This window comes from Mauremys reevesii, linkage group 20 (assembly GCF_016161935.1).
Source record: "Mauremys reevesii isolate NIE-2019 linkage group 20, ASM1616193v1, whole genome shotgun sequence".
In the NCBI taxonomy this organism is placed as follows: domain Eukaryota; kingdom Metazoa; phylum Chordata; order Testudines; family Geoemydidae; genus Mauremys; species Mauremys reevesii.
The window spans coordinates 1,305,580-1,324,316 of record NC_052642.1 but is presented as its reverse complement, the minus strand read 5'-3'; the positions used below and the strand labels follow the sequence as shown (position 1 = coordinate 1,324,316).

General features: G+C 54.0%; 1 protein-coding gene and 1 long non-coding RNA gene across 2 annotated transcripts; both read left to right on the top strand.

Annotated features, from left to right (window-relative positions):
- Positions 1-4,626: 4,626 nt before the first annotated feature.
- On the top strand, positions 4,627-5,732 carry LOC120387583. Its single transcript, XR_005590239.1, has 3 exons — positions 4,627-4,689; positions 4,797-4,934; positions 5,655-5,732. It is a non-coding gene; the product is annotated as an uncharacterized LOC120387583 (long non-coding RNA).
- Positions 5,733-5,747: 15 nt separating this feature from the next.
- On the top strand, positions 5,748-16,890 carry LOC120387581 (maestro heat-like repeat-containing protein family member 6). Its single transcript, XM_039508507.1, has 8 exons — positions 5,748-5,768; positions 7,036-7,176; positions 8,959-9,135; positions 11,641-11,796; positions 12,634-12,735; positions 13,006-13,108; positions 13,557-13,616; positions 14,616-16,890. The coding sequence occupies exons 2-8, from the start codon at positions 7,090-7,092 to the stop codon at positions 14,798-14,800; spliced, it is 870 nt and encodes a 289-aa protein (XP_039364441.1). The 5' UTR covers positions 5,748-5,768; positions 7,036-7,089; the 3' UTR covers positions 14,801-16,890.
- Positions 16,891-18,737: the final 1,847 nt, after the last annotated feature.

The following is an 18,737-nucleotide window of genomic DNA, read 5'->3' as shown; positions in this document are numbered from 1 at the left end:
ACGCTGGCGTCTGGAGCCAGCCCTGGCTATACCTCTGTTAATGCAACTTAAAATTGCATTTGCTTTTTTTGCAACAGCATCGCATTGCTGACTCATGCTGAGGTTGTGATCCACCACAGCTCCCAGATCCTTCTCAGCTGGTTATCCTCCATTCTGTATCTGTGCATTTGCTTTTTCTTCTCTAAATGTAGCACCTCACATTTGTCTTTGGTGAATTTCATTTTGTTATCTATAGCCCTGTGACGCTGTAGGGAGAGGATGGATTGACCTGGAAATGGTGTTTAGTTTTACTGGGACTGTCTGCATGGGGGATGGGAGAGCAGGGGATGACTTTAGGTGAGGGTCAGTACCTGAGGCTGTAACCTGAGCCAGAAAGGGGGGTGGAATGAGTCGATACTGCGTACTAAGGTTATTCCCTGTTTACACTGGTGCCCCAGCGCAGCAGCAGCAACAGCGCAATACTCTTTATTCCTCTCGAGGAGGTGGAGTACAAGCAGCGCTGTAGCCAGGGAGATACAGCGCTGTATATGCCTTGCCAGTGTGGACGGGGAGTGAGTTACAGCGCTGTTGGTGGCTTTATTGTGCTGTAACTCTCAAGTGTAGCCAAGGCCTAAATCACGTTCACACTCAGGGCTAGTCTACACTTACCATCTGGGTCGGCGGTGAGTTTGACTTCTCGGAGTTGAACTATCGCGTCTGATCTAGATGCGATAGTTCGAACTCGGAAGCACCGCAGTCAACTCCGGTACTCCACCAGTGCAAGCGGCGGTGGTGGAGTCGGCGAGGCCGCGAGTTCGACCCGCCCGGCGTCTGGGCGGGTGAGTAGTTCGAATTAGGGTGCCGAATTCAGCTACGCTATTCACGTAGCTGAATTTGCGTGCCTAATTCGAACCCCCTTTGTAGTGTAGACCAGGCTTCAGCCATGCTGCATGAAATCACACGCGTGGAGCTGAGCAGTGGTTTCAGCTCAGCTGGCACTTCTGACCAGTATAATCAAGAGAGTCATGCTAGGCATTGACAATTCCTGTCAGTGACAGACCAGATTGGTTACACAGCTGCCCTACCTCCTTTTCACTTTATCTAAGGCCTTGGCCACACTTGAGAATTACAGCGCAATAAAGCCACCAACAGCGCTGTAACTCACTCCCCGTCCACACTGGCAAGGCACATACAGCGCTGTATCTCCGTGGCTACAGCGCCGCTTGTACTCCACCTCCCCGAGAGGAATAAAGAGTATTGTGCTGCTGCTGCTGCGCTGGGGCACCAGTGTAAACAGGGAATAACCTTAGTATGCAGTGACTGATCTCCGGAAGCTTCCCATAACCCTTTTAAGTGAAGGTTCCGGTCTTTGTTTTGTTGTAAACTCTGGGCTCCGGGAGCTGCTTATCAAAAAAACAAACCCAGCTCCTGTTTGCTGTAAATGAGCAGAGGCAGAGGGCTCCCTTTGGAAGGCCCACAGCTCGTGTTTGCTTGAATAGAGGGGGAGGGAGGAGGGTCCGTTTCGGCGAGCGGCTGCTTATCTGGTCTGTGAGGAAAAAACAAAGAGGTGCTGTTCACTTTCAGTGAGTCAGAGAGGGCTAGGGGAGGGTTGGAACTTGCAAGGCAGCTGCTGACACAGTGTTGGCTCCAAAATCCACTCTCTCCCCCACGCTCCCTGTCACACTCCACCCCCCCTTTTGAAAAGCACGTTGCAGCCACTTGGAACGCTGGGATAGCTGACCATAATGCACTGCTCCCAATGCCGCTGCAGATGCTGCAAATGTGGCCACAACAGCGCGCTGGCAACTGTCAGTGTGGACAGACTGCAGTGCTTTCCCTACTCAGCTGTACGAAGACAGCTTTAACTCCCAGTGCTGTACAGCTGCAAGTGTAGCCATACCCTCAGCCACATGACTATGATTGTGAATGGAAATGTAGCAAGGGGCTTATTCCGCATACGTCATCACTCACGTTTAGCAAGCTACATGGCCCTTCATTTTCCATGTGGCATCCTCTCAGCTGTGCCAGAACTTGGCTCAGACATCCTTGTTCTCCCTCTGATTCACAGACACAGAAAATACAATATGGAGAAAGACGCTTTGTGGAAATATTTGTAAAAATTAGATCAATGCATTCCAGCAGGCCTTTGCTACTCCAGCCCGTTATGCCTTGATGGATTTTGTGTTACTTGTGTAGCCTACTAGCTACATTTAAAATAAACTTTTATTATTTCAGCCTGATACAGTAATGTCTGTAGTGCAGCAGCATGATTTATTTTCTATTTTCATTAGCCTATAGGCTAAAGTAAAAAGAAAACTTGCTACGCATTCATTGGTTTTTTACCACTGTACTGTACACTTCTGTCTAGAGTTATATCTTTTACATATTCTATTGTAGACACAGTAATGGCATTTCTATTGTATTCTATTGCATACACAGTAATGGCATTTCAGCACAATGATTTCAACATTTAAAATAAATTGAATAGCTACTATGGGGGGGGGTGTACAATTAAAAAAAAATCCAATACCTTGTTATTTTGGACAGCTGGCCTGTCTCCAGCCATGCCTGGTTTAGCCCAGGATTACTGTACCAGAAATTCAGTAGACAAATAAAATGTGAATTTCTATAATTCATATTGAAGAAAATCAGTATTTTAGTGGCATTCCAGGACCTTCATATTTTCGACTACACCACTGTCTCTAGCCCAGTGGTTAGGGTACCCAACTGGGAGACCTGGGGTCAAAACTCTGCTCAATGACTATTGAAGTGGTCCCAAGTAGAGATAGATACCAAATTCCCTTTAGGGGTGGGGCTTAGGCCACATCCCTCTCCTCCGCATTTCCTATTGGTTGGTTTAGGCAGCTCCTCACTCTTAGCTTCATAGAGTTCAAGGCAAGAAGGGACCTCTGCGATCATCTAGTCAGATCCCCTGCCTGACACAAGCCAGAGAACTGCCCCCAGATCATTCCTAGAGCAGGTCTTTGAAGAAAAACATCCCATCGTGGTTCAAAAATAGTCAGTGATGGAGAATCTATCACCACCCTGGGTAAATTCTTCCAATGATTAATTACTCTCACTGTGATGTTTATGCCTTATTTCCAGTCTGAATGTCTACCTTCAACTTCCAGCCACTGGATCATGTTAGACCTTTCTCTGCAAGACTGAAAAGCCAATTACTAAATATTTGTTTCCCAGGGAGATACCTATAGACAGTAATCAAGTCACCCCTCAACCCTCTCTTTGTTAAGATGAATAGATCGAGCTTCTTGAGTCTCTCCCTATATCTCTCACCAGAGGTCCTGATTTTTATAGGGACAGTCCTGATTTTAGGGTCTTTTCCTTATATAGGCTCCTATTACCCCCAACCCCTGTCCTGTCTGGTCACCCTATCACTATAAGACATGGTTTCTAGTCCTTTAATCATTCTCATGGCTCTTCTCTGAACCCTCTGCAATTCATCAACAATCTTATTGCAAAGGTGCCACGGAACTGGACCCAGGATCCCAGCAGTTGTCACACCAGTGCCAAATACTCCCACTCTAGATTCTTCTGTTTATTTATCCCAGGATCACATGAGCTGATTATCCACCAGGACTCCCAAGTCCTTTACAGAGTCTCTGCTTCCCAGGATAGAGTCCCTCGTCCTGTTCCTAGATGTATTCATTTACAATGAGCCATATTAAAACACATACTGTTTGATTGCTCCCCAGTTTACCAAGTGATTCAGATCGCTCTGTATCAGTGACTTATCCTCTTCATTATTTACCACTCACCCAATTCTTGTGTCATCTGCAAACTTTATCAGTGATGATTTGAGGTTTTCTTCCAGGTCATTGATGAAAATGTTAAATCGCGTAGGGCCAAGACCCGATCCCTGCAAGGACCATCCTGGAAACACACCTGTGCAATGCTGATTCCCAGTTTACAATTACATTTTGAGACCTATCAGCCACTTTATAATCCAATTCATGTGTGCCACGTTACTTTTGTAACTTCTAGGTTTCTGATCAAACTGGAGTGCAGCGCCAACTCAAGCGCCTTACAGAAGTCTACATACATTATGTCAATACCATTTCCTTTATCTACCAAACTTGTCATCTCATCGAAAAATTGTTGATTTGCATTAAATAAATTATCCTCTTTAATTCTTTATTAATTGAATCTTATACCAGCTGCTCCATTATCTTGCCTGGGATCGATGTCAGGCTGACAGGCCTGAAATTACCCAGCCCATCCCTTTCACCGCTTTAACAATTGGCCCAACTGACTCTCTCTCTGGAGCATATACGGAGCCTGGGCACTTAACCCAGGGCTGTGAGTCCACTGGGCAGCAGGGCACATGCAGCTGGGCATGGCCACGCTGGGCCGAAGTCCCTTGTGTGGTTCTAGCCAAGGTCTCACAGGCTAGGAATTGAACCCAGCATCCCAGGCCTTAGCCCCCAGCCCACCCCCACCCCTCTAGGTGCCCTGGGGGAGCGTGGGAAGGACGAAATCCCTGCAGTGATGTCTGTCTCCTGTTCTTAGCTGCAGGCCACAAGAGCCCTGTATGTGATCCTGCAGGAGCAGGCCTGCAGGCAGGAGGTGAAGGAGCTCTTCCCTCAGCTCTACGTCGCTGCTCTTCCACGTCACCCACACAGTGCAGCACACTGCTTCGCAGGAGAGGGAGCATAACCAGGAGGACACGGCCGCACCCCTCAGCCCCGTCAGGTACCGCCAGCCCGACACCCAGCCTGGGTTCTGCAGCGTCGCCCGCAGGCACGCGGCAGGGCCTGGCCTGGGCTCACTCAGTAACAAGAGGCTCGCTCTGCACACAGGTTCGCGGTGAAGGCCATGGAAGCTTTGCTTCTATGCGCTGGCTACAAGGAGCAGGTCACCTTCATGATGAAGCAGGGCGGCTGGGACCTGCTCATGAGCTCTGACACGCACCACAAAGGTGTCTGCCTGCTTGCCCGGTGAGTGCTGCCCAGAACCGATCACAGCAGCAGCTCCCCTCCCTGGCCCAGGACACGGCCACATTGCCTTCCCTGCTGGGTGAGACGCGGCTCCCAATCGCCTGCATGGAACAGGCCGCAGCCTCTGTGCTGTTGGCCAAGGGGTCAGTCGGCTACTTCTCCACCCTGCGCTGCCTGGCGTAAACCGCTTCCTGCGTGGCTCTGGCAGGCATGGCTGGGCAAAGACAGCCTCCGCCATGTCTTTCCGCAGCGTTGGTGTAGCCCTGTCAGGCCCAGCACATGAGAGAGACAAGGTGGGGGAGGGAATGTCTTTGGTTGGCCCAGTGACTGTGGGTGAGAGAGAAGCTAACACAGAAAGCTCCAGCGCTTGTCTTGGGTGAATCTAAGATATTCTCTCACCCACCCTTCTGTCTCTCATCACCCAATATCTGGGCACATGAGGAAGACCACCGACCCCACCGACACCCTTCTTTGTCTGCAGTTCTCTTGCAGCCACAGCACTACGTGCTCAGAGCTGGCCTCATGGAAGGGCTCCCTGTCGAGTGATTAAGGGTTTGGGTCTCTAGCACATAAGCCGCTGGGCATTTTAAGCCAGCAGGAACTAGTCCGTGCCAGCTGCGCGTGACTAGTCGCCGGGATCCCCTGTCCTGGTTAGATTCATAAATGGAGGACCAGTCCTTGCCCACCTTGATGATGTGGTGTTTGTGTTTCCTATGCCAGGGCCATGGTTTCGCTCAATTTCCAGGAGCGAAACTGGATTTTCTACCATCTGATGGCCATCCTCAGCGATCGGGACGATGGCGATGCGTCCCGGCCGTGGCGCTCTTCATTCAGGTGAGCCTCACCAGCGGGTGAGGGTCGTGAGAAGAGCCCGGCCCAGCGGTGACTGGGGCATGGGGCTGACCTATGGCCAGGGACAGCAGATTTGTAGAAATGTTGGTGGTGCTCAGCAGAACCTGCCCCTCCAAACTCTGCCCCCCTAAACTCTGCCCCCAACCTGCCTAAGTCTCTGGGCGGGAGTTTGGGTGGGGAGGGCCTGGGGTGCAGGCTCTGGGATGGGTCAGAGGGTGGGAGTGCAGGAGAGGGTGGGGATGCAGGCTCTGGGAGGAGTTTGGGGACAGGAGGGTGTGTGGAGGGAGGGGCGGCTGGCTCTGGGAGGGAGTTTGGGGGCCAGAGTGGGGTCGGGAAAGGGGTGGGGGGGCAGGCTCTGGGAGGAGTTGGGAGGGTGCGGCGCTTATCTGGGGCTCCTAGGCAGGGCAGGCCGGGGGCCCTCCATGTGCTGCTACCCCGAGGCACTGCCCCCACAGCTTCCTACTGGCTGCAGGGGCACGCCCACCCCACCCAGGGGCCACAGGGAGGGGCTGGCAGCCATGGGAGAAAGCAGGCAGGAGGCCGCTCTGCTGCGCTGCCAGTGGTGGTGGGGGCCCCAGGCTGTTTTAAATGGCCTGGGAGACGTGGGGGGAAAGGTGGGGCTGAGGCCCATAGTGCCCAGGCATCATGGGCCAATGGAACTTGCCGCTCATGCCTATGGCCAAGAGAGGGGTGGCCCTGAAGGCCCTGGGGGTGGGTGGGTGAGCAGGGGCAGGGAAAGCTCCTACAACCCTAGGGGTGGAGTCACTCAGTCTGGGCATTGTTACCTGTCCCAGCTGGTGTCATGGGGCTGGAGCAAGGCCCAGGGTCAGGTGTCTCTTGTTCCCCAAGGCTCAGTTCCATAGAATGGTCCCTTGTGTGACCTCGGCCCTCGAGCCCCCTCTGACATCCGTGTGCCATGCGCAGGCCGGGCAGCCGCCTGCCCATTCATGGCCAGTTCACCTGCCCCCCGCAGACCGGGCGACCCTTTGGAGCACAAGGCTGCAGACCCCACCCCCCACACCACTGCTCCGTGTGCAGCTGAGCCTTAGTGAGGGAGCAGGGCAGGCCTTGATCTCAGCTGGAGCCTCGAGGGGCCGTCGCGCTAGAAGCGTTTCAGTGGGGCCCAATCGCGATGCCCTGCATGCAGCCCATGCCGGGCCTTGGCCAGTGGAGCTAAGGGCCCCGTGGCAGAGATGAGTCGCAAGAGGCCAGCCCCGTTCTCTAGCTTGATTTGCTGTTGGTGTGTTAGCTCCTCCAGTGCCCTGACCTTGGCTACGGGCTGGAAGACGCCATCGTGGAGGAGATGAGCAGGCAGCTGAGAGACCACCAGACCGTGGTGCGCTGGTTGGGGCTCAAAGGCCTCCTCAATCTGGCCCGTCTCCCAGAGAAGGTGAGAGGGGAGGAGGGCTGGGGGATAAACCCAGAACCGCAGGGAGCTGCTGCAGGGCTGGGGTCATTGAAACCTTCCCAGGGGGTATGGCCCTGGCCTGGAGTCAGGAGCCCTGGCTTCTATTCCTGGCTCTGCCACTGACCTGCGGGGTGCCCTTGGGCAAGCCCCTGCCTGGCCTTTGTCTGCTGTTCTGCAGGGCAGGGCCTGGCTCCTGCAGGGTGCGTCTCTAGGTGTGTGGAGCATCTGGCACAGCTGGGCCTGATTGTGTCTGGGGTCTCTGTGATCCAAAGAACCCTAGCACTAGAGTAGCAGCAGAGCTGCAGACTCTAGACCCCCAGGGAATGCTGGCGACCCCAGTGATCAGGGACGCTTGGATAGAGCCATTTCACTACAATTAGGAACCATTTTTTCCTACAAATCCCCTTTTAAAGCCTCATAGGTTTTAACTGTTGACGTCACGGCTCTGTCCCGCAGCACTCGCTCCTCTGAAGAGCTCTGGAAGGGCCTTTTGCTGCTAAGATCTCATAACAAGTTTGATACCCACAATATAGTGAAGGCAGAGAAAGTCCTTGGGGCTTAAATACACAGATCTGACAGCCTGGTAAAGAGGAGACAATCTGAAGGCAACTCGTTAATGATAATTTACTTCGCCTGAGAATAGGGGGTCAGTCCGGTTTATTAAACCCGGACTATGACTAGATCAGACATGGAGAGGGCGTGACTGTAATTCTCTTTGTTACACACCATTCCCATCGTTCCATGCACTTCAGCCTGGTTTTCACTTGCTTGTGGTTCATTTTCCTTTCTGGAACCGGTTAGCCTGTATATGACCTATTTTTTCCCTGATGCCGGTTGAGATTTTGTGGGGCTGTCTTTGAAAGGTTGAAAAACCAAATACAGAAATGACTGAATCTGGCTTTTAGTAACAGACTAACCCTAGAACTAGTGTGCAATATTGGCTCCCTCCCCTAGGCTGGGCTGTAAGGACCAGGATTCAGGAGAACCCAGGTTCGGTTCCTGGCTCCGCCAGACTCCCTAAGTGACTGTGGGCGAGTCACGTAACCTCTCTGTGCCCGAGTTCCATGTCTGTACAATGGGGATAGAAATCCTTCCTTCGTGTGTCTAGCCTGTAAGCTCTAGGGCAGGGACCGTCTCTGACTGTGCCTGGAAAGCCCCCAGCACAAGCCCTTATTGCAGACAGGCCCTCGAGGTGCTATTTGAACAATAATACACTTGATTTATTTGGGGTCAACGTGTTGTGTAGAGAACTTCCCACGGATGATATCTGCTAATAAAAACCATCCCCTGAGATCTGGGGGACAAGGAAGCAGCTGCTTATGTTGCAGGTTGCCAGACCCACTGCCCGTGATCTTAGCTGGCTGTGCAAAGGCTTTGAGGCTGTAATATGTCTCTGGAGGCAGGGGAGCTGGAAGACTTTTTATAGTGGAGGTGCTGCACCCCCCCCCCTTACCCCTGTCCACACACCCCTCCACCACTAGAGCTTTGGTCAGGAGCAGGGCCATGGCTCCAGGAGGCAGGGGCGGGGGATGGATGGGGCAAGGGGACCAAGGCTGGGGCCATAGCTGGGGGTTGGCGCAGGGCCGGCAGCTGGGACCCTGTGTGTGGGGCCAGGAGCAGAGTCCTGCGTAAAACCTGGGAGTGCTGCAGCACCCCCAGCACCTAGCTCCCATGCCTCTGTCTGCAGGAGGCAGACATTGTTTTGGAAATGGCTTGTTGGGTCACTGGAGGGTGTTTCGTAAAGCAGCTCCTTGTTTCACACAGGTGGGGAAACTCCAGCGTCTGCTGCCAGATGTCCTGGAGCGACTCCAGGAGGTAGACAGAGCCCTCATCCGCAAGGCCATCGCCGTGCTGAAACACCTCCTCGCCGGCATGGACAGGCAGAGCGCCAGCTGCGCGGCTGTGCAAGTGGCTGAGCAACTCCTGCCATTGTTTGATGATGTAAGGCCTGGCAGCTCACAGGAGATCCCATCAAACTGCGGACATGTGAATGGGGGCTAGGGGGTGGGCTAGCAGGGCCTGTGCTATGGTCCTAGCCAGAAAACGGATTGTCATAAATCATGAGCCCATTCCCGCCTTCCTCTCACTCTCCATGAGAGCACATGGCAGAAAGGATGGGAACCCTGGTGTCCCGCAGGCCTACTGACAAGGATGAGGGCAGCCTGGGGACGAGGCTCCCCTTGGGGAAGGACGTGCATTCCTGAGCCTGCATGCAGCGAGGGGGCCTCTGCAGCACAGGGTGCTGCAATGCTCTTGCTGGCTTCCAGGGTGACAAGTGATGGTACTTTGGTGAAAATCTGCCCCTCCTTTCCCTGGCCAGGAATCCTACAGCTGGCCTGTCAGCGCCATAAGGAAATGGCTCTGTCTGTAGGTTCTGCAGCTACCGCCCTTTCCTCTCCCCTTCGTTCTCATGGCAGGGCAGCGTCAAAGGAGGAAAGTTCTCCTCAGATCTTTTGTACCCACAAACTAGCCCCCTTGCGCATTCACCAGACTGATGTTCAGTCCCACACTGGGTGGCGAGATCCAGCAAGCGGGCAGGAGAAAGGGGCCCATCCGTTACTGCCTTCCAGGGGTAATGCCCCAGTGGGGGCTCCTGGAGGGACTCCCCAGCTCTCATAACGGTAAATCCTACTCTCAGCCCTCCCGAATTCTGCTGACCTGCCGCTCTTTATTTAGTAGTGGCACAGGCCTGGCTAAAGCTGTTCCCAGGGTCTCCTGGATCCCCAGCTGGCCAAAGGGACAGGGCAGCCTGGACCAAGGATGCAGGATCTCGCCCTGGGGCGAGCCCTTTAAACCAAACCCCTCTCAGGCCCGGGGGGAACAGAACAGGTTCTTTATGGGGCAGGGGTTATATCCAAATAGTGTTAATGAACACAACGCCCATTGTTGTCAGAAGTGTGTTGTCAGAGTGCTACCGGTGTGGTGCTCTGCTTTCTCCTTGTTGATATCACTCGGCTGCGTGCGTGTGTTCCCTCGGTGTGCTACCCCAGCTCTGCAGATAGCTGACACAGCAGACCCGACGAGAACCCCCAATAACCACAGAGTCCAGTAAGATGCAAAGCCACGTCGGCTAGGTTTATTGCGACCTCGGACACAATTGCAGTTCCCTGTAGGTTTCTTAGCCTAATTCAGGGCATACTAAGAGAAAGTGCCTCTTGGCAATGGACCCGGCTCATTGGCGGGACTTTCCACTGCCCCCTCGGCCGGACAAAGGCACCGCCCCAGGGATGCATTCTTATACACAGACACAAACAAGTTACACATCACACCTGACGTATGAGGTACAACCCCTCCACGTAGCACGGTACAACCTTTCTATGTATTTAGGTGCCCCCTTCTACCTTGTACATGTTGGTTCGATCAAAACAACTCTATCCATCATTTTACCTTTTGCCCCTGTCATTGGGATGGGCCAGCCTGTTCTTTGTTATCTGTGTGGAATGTGCAAGTTTGTGAATGTTCAGTACCTTTTAGATATGTATCAGCCCTTTCCTTGCCAGCTTCTGTGAGCAGGGCCTGCCTCTGGCTCACAGCTTAACTTGGCTTTATATTAGCAAAGTCTTGTTCATTACTTTAGTTCAGGCCTCAGGCCTCATACTGGGCCTTTATCATGGCCTGCACTTACTACACCCATCACCAGGGAAAGGCAAACAGGCCTCAACAACTGGAGGGAAGACCAGAGAGGTGGCAGTTCAACATCTGCCTGTGCCCACTGCAGTGCAGCCCTGATGCCCCCATACCCCTCCCATGTGTTTTGTACAGAGCCTGCCCAGCTGTTCTGAGCTGACCCCTCACCCCACCCCAAACCCCTGGAGGCTGGGTGGCTTCCAGTCATGGCTTCCAAGGCCCCCTATCTGGGAGCTCCTGCACATTTACCACCCCTTGGCCCTAGTTAAATTCACCCCAGGTCCCTGAGCATGGCCCAAACAAACACCAATGTAGAAATTTGCCCCCTATGCCTGGCCCCCTTGGCCCGGCTAGAGGGCTGCTGTGGGTCAACACCAGTGTGAGCTGGGCCTGCAAAGTGGGTGGACAAACTACACCCCCCCTTCGCTCTTTGAATCTTTCCTCATCGCTCCCTCTCTGCCGCCCCTGTCCTGACACTGCTCCATCCTGAATGTTTCCCCTTGGCTGACACAGGCGGGTGCTGATGTCAGTGCACCCAGAGCTGGCTGTGAGAGCCTAGGGGCAGTCTCACCCCAGCTTACTGCTCTCCCTGGCCAAGAAGTTACCAGGCCAGCCCCTCAGCTGGTGGAAATCTGCATCTCTATTGCCTTCAATGGCGCTATGCCCATGAGACTCTGGCCCCAGTTGTGGCTGTATGGCTGGGGGTGAGTTACCAATACCCCCTGCAGGGCAGACATCTCTGGCACAGTGTGCACTTGCCCTGCTGGATGAGAATGACTGTCACAGTGTCTCCTCCCCTCCCTATATCATCTCTTGCAGGTGACCAGCAAGCTCCGGGTGCTCTCCATCACCCTTTTTAAAGACCTGCTGGAGCTTGTAAGGTGGCCCAACCGGAGTGAGATGAAGGAGTATGTGCTCCAGAGCCTGGTCCCACTGCTCCTCCTTGTTCATGATGAGCGTCCCAACGTGTCCCAGGTGAGGCCACGAATTGGAGTCTGCAGCTGAGATAGTTACAGAGCGACCATTTGTTTGGGGGGGGGCAACATGTGACACCCCCCTTTAAAGGGTCTGGCCGGTAGAGGGCAGGTGCTCAGAGCTGTGACAATCAGGCACTCAAAATCACTTGAATGTTGAGTCCAGTAGTGCCATGACCATGGAACCCCACCCAACTGCTGAGTCTTCTCTGCATCCTCTGAGCTCAACACCCCCCTGCAGTCAGGCTGAGAGATTGGGTGGGGCGAGTGGTCGCCTCACCACTCCTACAGCCACTGGCCTCCGCACACTCCCCTGGCTGTGCTTGTGGGAAGAGCACAACCCTGGCCATATCCCTACCAGGAGCAGGGCTACTCAGCCTCCAGATGGTACACAGGACCCAATGTGCCCTTAGCCAAGCGGCCCGGACAGCCCGTACTAGCCATGACATGCCCAAGCCCCTCCCCCCCATGCCTCTGCACATGCTAGTGCTCATGGCCCCCATCACTTGGGACACAAATGCCACCAGCACTAATGAATTCACCCCATGAGGTGGGGAACTGAGGCGCAGCCTCAAAAATATTGAACCCCCATGGGCATTAGGCACCTAAATCCCTTTGCAGCCCTGGGCCTAAGCAACTTGCCTGAGTTCCTGCAGGGAGAGCTGGGAATTGAGTCAGGTCTCCAGCCATTGCCTTAGCCACACCGCCGCCCTTCCGTGAGCAGCCAGGGCAGGGAAGCGTTCAGCACGCACGGCCTCCCTGGCCTCCGGTAACTAGGCTAGTGGCTTCCAGCTCCCGTAACTGTGTCCGGCTCGCCCCGGCCCCTCTTGTTTTGCAGGTGTGTTGGGACACCCTCAGCAGTGCCGCCCAATTCCTGAGGTGGCACCAGCTCAGTGGCCTCATCCAGCACAAGGAAACCTGGCGAATCTGTGACTGCCTGGTGAGGGAGCCCTCTGGCCATTCACTGCACAGCCCTCGCTGGCAGAAGTGGAGGAATCAGTGGATAGGGCACCCCCGATTGCCTGGCTCTGTGCCCACACTGAGCCCCAGCCGCGGGACCACACCTGGCCCTGGGTGTGGTCCCTCTGCGTGATCCTCCCAGCACAGGAAGGAGGGGCAAAAACAGGGCGTGCGCTCCACACACCTGGAAGCTGGCCTGTGGGACGGAAAGGCCTTTAATAATCTTGTTCTCCCTTGTTCTGGCTCCTAGGTGAGGCGCTACAACGGGAGAGCTGATGACTTCCTGTGCCAGACCATGGCCTTCCTGCAGAACCCACAGACTCCAGTTAGGGAAGCAGCCATCAGGTTCCTAGGTAACCACAGAGCAGAGGGGTCCCTTTAGCAGAGGGGCTGGATCTGGTCCCAGGCTCTCCTCAGTCCCTGCCAGCAGCGAGAAGTGACCCCTGGGCTCCTGATTCCCTAATGAAGGCGAAGGGGTGTCAGAAACCCACAGGAGCAAGCTCACCCCAAACTGCCCTGATCGGCTGATAGGACCCCTCTAAGCCCACTGCTCCTCATGCAGTCCCCATTCTCCGCCCCCACCCCACCGTGGGCTCTTGGGAGTGGACCTTCAAGGCGCTGTGCTCTCCTTTGGCAACCAGCCCTGTAGCCATCTCTGGGGACTCGCCCTTTCCCCTGGGGATTCAGGAGCGTGTCCTGGCCAGTGAGGGGCGGGGGAAAGCCGCGGTGCTTGGAGGGTGACAGGCTCTTTAACACCCTCACTGGGGATGCGGGGATGTGATGAGCTGTTTGTGTGTGTAGGGCTCACTGCCCGGCAGCTGGACCAGGGGAGCCAGAACAAGTTGAACGCCATCTGCGAGAGTGAGTGGTCCCGCTTTGAGTACTGAGCACTAGGGGGATGAATGGCCCAGGGCTGCAGGGTGGGTTCAATCTCCGATGCCAGCAACGTGGTCACAGGCGAGAGCCACAAGGGGATGCAAAATGTAAATCCCCAACCCCCTGATCAGCTGGCCCCTCACCCTGTCGTGTCTGCTGGTTGGCATGTGCCCAGGCACTTAGCCCTGACCTCAGAGCTGCGGCCTGGTAGATCCCCAAACTGGGCCTTAGCTGGCTGGCCTTCGCAGATGATTGCCCCCAAACACAGCCAAAGTGGGGTGCTGCCTCCCCCCTTGCACTCACTAGCCCAGTGTTTGGAGCAGTCACCTCCACGTGGGACACCTGGGGTCAAGCCACTGCTCCAAATGAGGCTGAAGTGACGTCCGGTCACCTACCTCCCTGCTGCGTGTCCAGACCCCTGGGCAGCACAGGGCAGAGCAGCATCTCCACCACATTTGTTCGGGAAAAGGGAAGGGTGGGTGACATAGCTCAGACTCCTCACTCCCAGAGCAGATTCACAGCTGGGCCTCCCAACCGGAGCTAGAGAATGGCTGAGCTCCCTCCTCGGCATTTCCTGGAGGGCAGCAGGGCACCTGAAGTTAGGCGGCGCCTAACAATGCCCAAGCCCCCTTTGTGACTCTCCCCCTCTAGGCCTAAGTGCCCATCTGTGCATTGTGGGGAAGGGGAGGGTAAATACAGGCAGGGATGAGGCTCTCAGATACTGCAGGGATGAGGCAGTCCTAGAAATAGTGAGTGAATGGGGTTCATTGGGACTTCTTGCCTGTGTCTGGAGGCTCCCCCAGCTGTGGAGGGCGGCGGGGATGTTTAGTGAGGGTTGCTGGTTGTTCCCGCTAGTCCCCTGCCTCCTGCCACCTGGCCTGCTGCCTCCTTGTCGTGGGCCGAGAGGTACAGAGCTGGCTTGGCCTGCCAGGGCTCTCCAGAGTGCCATGGCTCTGACCTCCATTTCCTTCCTTTCAATCTTAGACCTCAAAGGCTTGCAGCAGGACAGCAAGTCCTCAGTCCGATGCCTGGCTTCTCAGACTATTTTCATCCTGGAGGCCTTCAAGAACCAGCCTCCAGCCTGCTGCGGCCTATGGACATTGGTCCATAGGATAACAACAATGTGCACTGAGGATAGCCCGCTCATTGAAGCTGCCCAGCTGCCCTAGCTCTGGGAAAAGCAAGCCTCCCTTCTCTGGGGGCTTGGTGCATCAGAGCCCACCTGGAGCAAGGTGGAACACACGGCTTCTTCCCAATTGGCTGCCTGCCCTGCCCAGCCATGTGAGTAGTTAACTGCTCGATAGCTTTCATCATCATGTACTTTTTGACAGGTTTCCATGCACCGTGTTGCATTTACATCCTGCCCTCCGTCCCCATTTCCAGTCGTGTACGTTTTTGATGCCGTTGGCCATTTTGAAAATTTATTTTGTATTATTTTTCTGTGTTTGGCCGGGGGAAGGTTGTGTGCTTGTGTTTTGACATATTTAGAGAAAAAGTACGAATGAGTAGAAAGAGAGGCTGTAAAGGGTTTGCAGTCCCCCCCCCAGCCCCCACCGTCCGTCCATCTGGGTGGGAGACCACACCCCTTGCTATGATACTTCCGGGTACGGTGGTTCAGGGGAAAATTAGCTCAGTGTTAATGGCTCTAGCCTGCAGTCAGGCCAAGTAACGGTAGAGAGTCTGTTTGCCCGGGGCCCTCAATCAGGGCAGGGCGTCAGTCGAGAAGGGGCTCTGGCCTACAGTCAGGCAGGCAGAGCAGCAGGAGGTCCATTTGCCTGGCCCTTGATCAGGGTAGGGCAGCAGTCAAGTAGGGGGGCTCTGGCCTACAGTCCGGCAAAGCTGTCACAGTCTAGGGGAGGTTAGCTCTCTGGTGGGAATGTCAGGACAACCATCTGGCATCTGGATTCAGGCGGGTGCCAGACCAATTCAGGCCTCCTGACAACCAGGGGGGAGGCTGCCACTCCTGACGTTGAGGTGGTAGGGGCAGAGGAACTCAGGTCCTCCCATTCCACTGCGTCCCAGCCCAGGACCCTAACAGCGGTGGAGTTGTCCGCCACTGGGTCAGCGGGGAAAGTCCAGCCGCAACACGCTGGCTGGCTTGTAGTCAATAACACAGCCAAACCTAATTCTGCTTCCCTTGGCTCCATCCTACACACCCATTCCGTGTGTACATGGGTTCCAGGGTTGTTGTTCGCTTCGCTGGGATAGACAGCTAGTGGCAGCCCCCCCAGCTCCTCGGAGATCCTGGCGTCTGGCAGCTTTGTCAGCACCTCTGGGTCTCTGTCAGGAGAGCGGTCTCCGTTGGGTCTGGGCTCACGCAACGGGGAAGAGACGTCCTGCTCCTCAGGCAGCCCTCCCCCGACTGAGCTGGAGGACCAGCCTTTTATAGTTCCGCTTCCTGTCCCACCCCTCTGCTTCCAGCGGGGAGGCCATGCAAGTCCCCGTTCTACCCACCAGGGGGGCGTTCACGGATCCCTCCCTGTCTGTCAGGGCAGGAGACTATGCCCTCTCGCTACAGAGGCCTTAAAGAAAAGGAGTTTTAAAAAAAGAAAGATTGCTTAGGCTTAGAGGAAAAAAGGAAAGAAAGGTTATCTTAAATAGAAGAAAGAGGGGAAACTAGAGAAAGCAACAAGAGAGAGGAGTTTGTAAGAACGTAGTAAAAGGTTATTTTTGTTGGGACTAAAAAATTATGAGAGTAAAAAAAATTGAACTCAATTTAAAAAACCAAAGGCTAATTAAATAGAATAGGAAATATAAAGGAAGGTTGAGAAGGTCGGGTGAAAGAACTCACATGGCAGAATAATTAGCGAGAGATTCTGTGTCAGTGACATAGGGCTGTGTAAAGTACAGAAAACAGCAAGAGAGAGAAAGATCCCTTTTTGTTAATAAGCAGAAAACAGAGCTGTGCAAAAGAGAGAAAGATCCTTACCATTTCCCGCCGTTGTTCAGCCATCGTCAACCGAGCAGCACAGCTTCCGCTGCAAACTCTGCTCTCCCATTCTTGCATCAGTAGCAAATTTCTCCATGTTGTCAGTGCTGGGCTCCAGTGAAAGCTACAGAAGGAAACCATTTCCCGCCTTTTATCAGCCATCTTGAACCGAACAGCTCTCCTACGTTTCATGCCATTTTTCCAGGATTACCCATGCAGGCACCATAGCGCGGCAAGTATGTAGCCCACTCAGATCTCTGCTGCAGTCTTGACCATTGTAAATACCTCACGCATTATCCAGCAATATGTGAAGTTTCTGCAAAAATGGGCGAGGTAGCGGCGACAAGCGCGATTACTGTACTGATGAGGACATGGACACCTCTGTTCCTAGAAGCACAGCATGCAGCGATTGGGAGATCATGGTGGTGTTGGGCCAGGTTCATGCCGTGGAAGGCCAATTTTGGGCCCAGGAAACAAGCACAGACTGATGGGACCACATAGTTTTGCAGATCTGGGATGATTCCCAGTGGCTGTGAAACTTTCGTATGCGTAGGACCACTTTCAGGGAACTTTGTGACTTGCTGTCCCCTGCCCTGAAGCACAAAGACAGCAAAATGAGAGCAGCCCTCACAGTTGAGAAGTGCGTGGCCGTAGCACTGTGGAAGCTTGCAATGCCCAACAGCTACCAGTCAGTCAGGAATCAGTTTGGAGTGGGCAAATCTACCGTAGGGGCTGCTGTGCTACAAGTAGCCAATGCAATCATTGACCAGCTGCTATCAAGGGTAGTGACTTTGGAAAATGTGCAGACCATTGTGGATGGCTTTAATGCGCTGGGGTTCCCTAACTGCAGTGGGGCGATAGACAGAACGCATATCCCTATCTTGGCCCCGGCACACCGGAGCGGCCAATATGTAAACTGTAAGGGGTACGTTTCCATGGTGCTGCAAGCACTGGTGGATCACAAAGGACATTTCACTGACATCAAGGTGGGATGGCCGGGAAAGTGCATGACGCTCGCATCTTCAGGAACTCTGGTCTGTTGGAACAGCTGCAGGAAGGGACTTACTTCCCAGACCAGAAAATTACTGTTGGGGATGTGGAAATGCCTATAGTTATCCTGGGGGACCCAGCCTACCTCTTAATGCCATGGCTCATGAAGTCGTACACAGGCACCCTGGACAGTAGTAAGGAGCAGTTCAACTATAGGCTAAGCAAATGCAGGATGGTGGTCGAATGTGCTTTTGGACGTTTGAAAGAGCGCTGGCGCAGTTTACTGACTTGGTTAGATCTCAGCACAACCAATACTCCAATTGTAATTGCTGCTTGTTGTGTGCTCCACAATATCTGTGAGAGTAAGGGGGAGACGTTTATGGCGGAATGGGAGGTTGAGGCAACTCGCCTGGTGGCCAATTTCGCACAGCCAGAGAACAAGGCGATTAGAAGAGCACAGCAGGGTGCGCTGTGCATCAGAGAAGCTTTGAAAGACAGTTTCATGATTGGCCAGGGTACAGTGTGACACTTGTGTTTGTTTATCTTGAAGTTACCCGCCCCCTATATATATGAAAGGAAATAAAGTCACAATTGTTTAAAAACCATTCTTTAGTATTCATTGCACAACACATGGAGAGAAATCAGAAGGTAAATGGGGGGAGGAGGGGTTGGGTTATGGGGGTGGAGAAGAAGGGAAGGAGAAGTCCAGAAACCAAATCAAAAGTTCACATATGCCAACTTTCTGCTGCTTGGGTGAGCCTCTGGGGTTGAGTGTGGAGTCCCCTTAGCCTCCCCCGTCGTGTTCTTGGGCGTCTGGGTGAGGAGGCTATGGAACTTGGGGAGGAGGGAGGGCAGTTATACAGGGGCAGCAGCGGCAATCTGTGATCTTTCTGCCTTTCCTGCATTAGATCCACCATACAGGGCAGCATGTCAGTTTGCTCCCCCATGAGCTCGACCATAGTGTCCTGCCTGCTCTCATCGCGCGCGTCCCTCCTCTCTTCGTGTTCCTGTAATGCATTACGTGACTGCGCAATTGTTTACCACCACGCATTCAGCGGGGCCCTATCAGTGCTGGAGGACTGCATGAGCTCGGCGAATATGTCGTCCCAAGTTCCTTTTTTCTGCCTTCTAATCTGGACCAGCCTCTTGGATGGAGTAGATTGGGGCTGCGTTGAAACATTTGCACC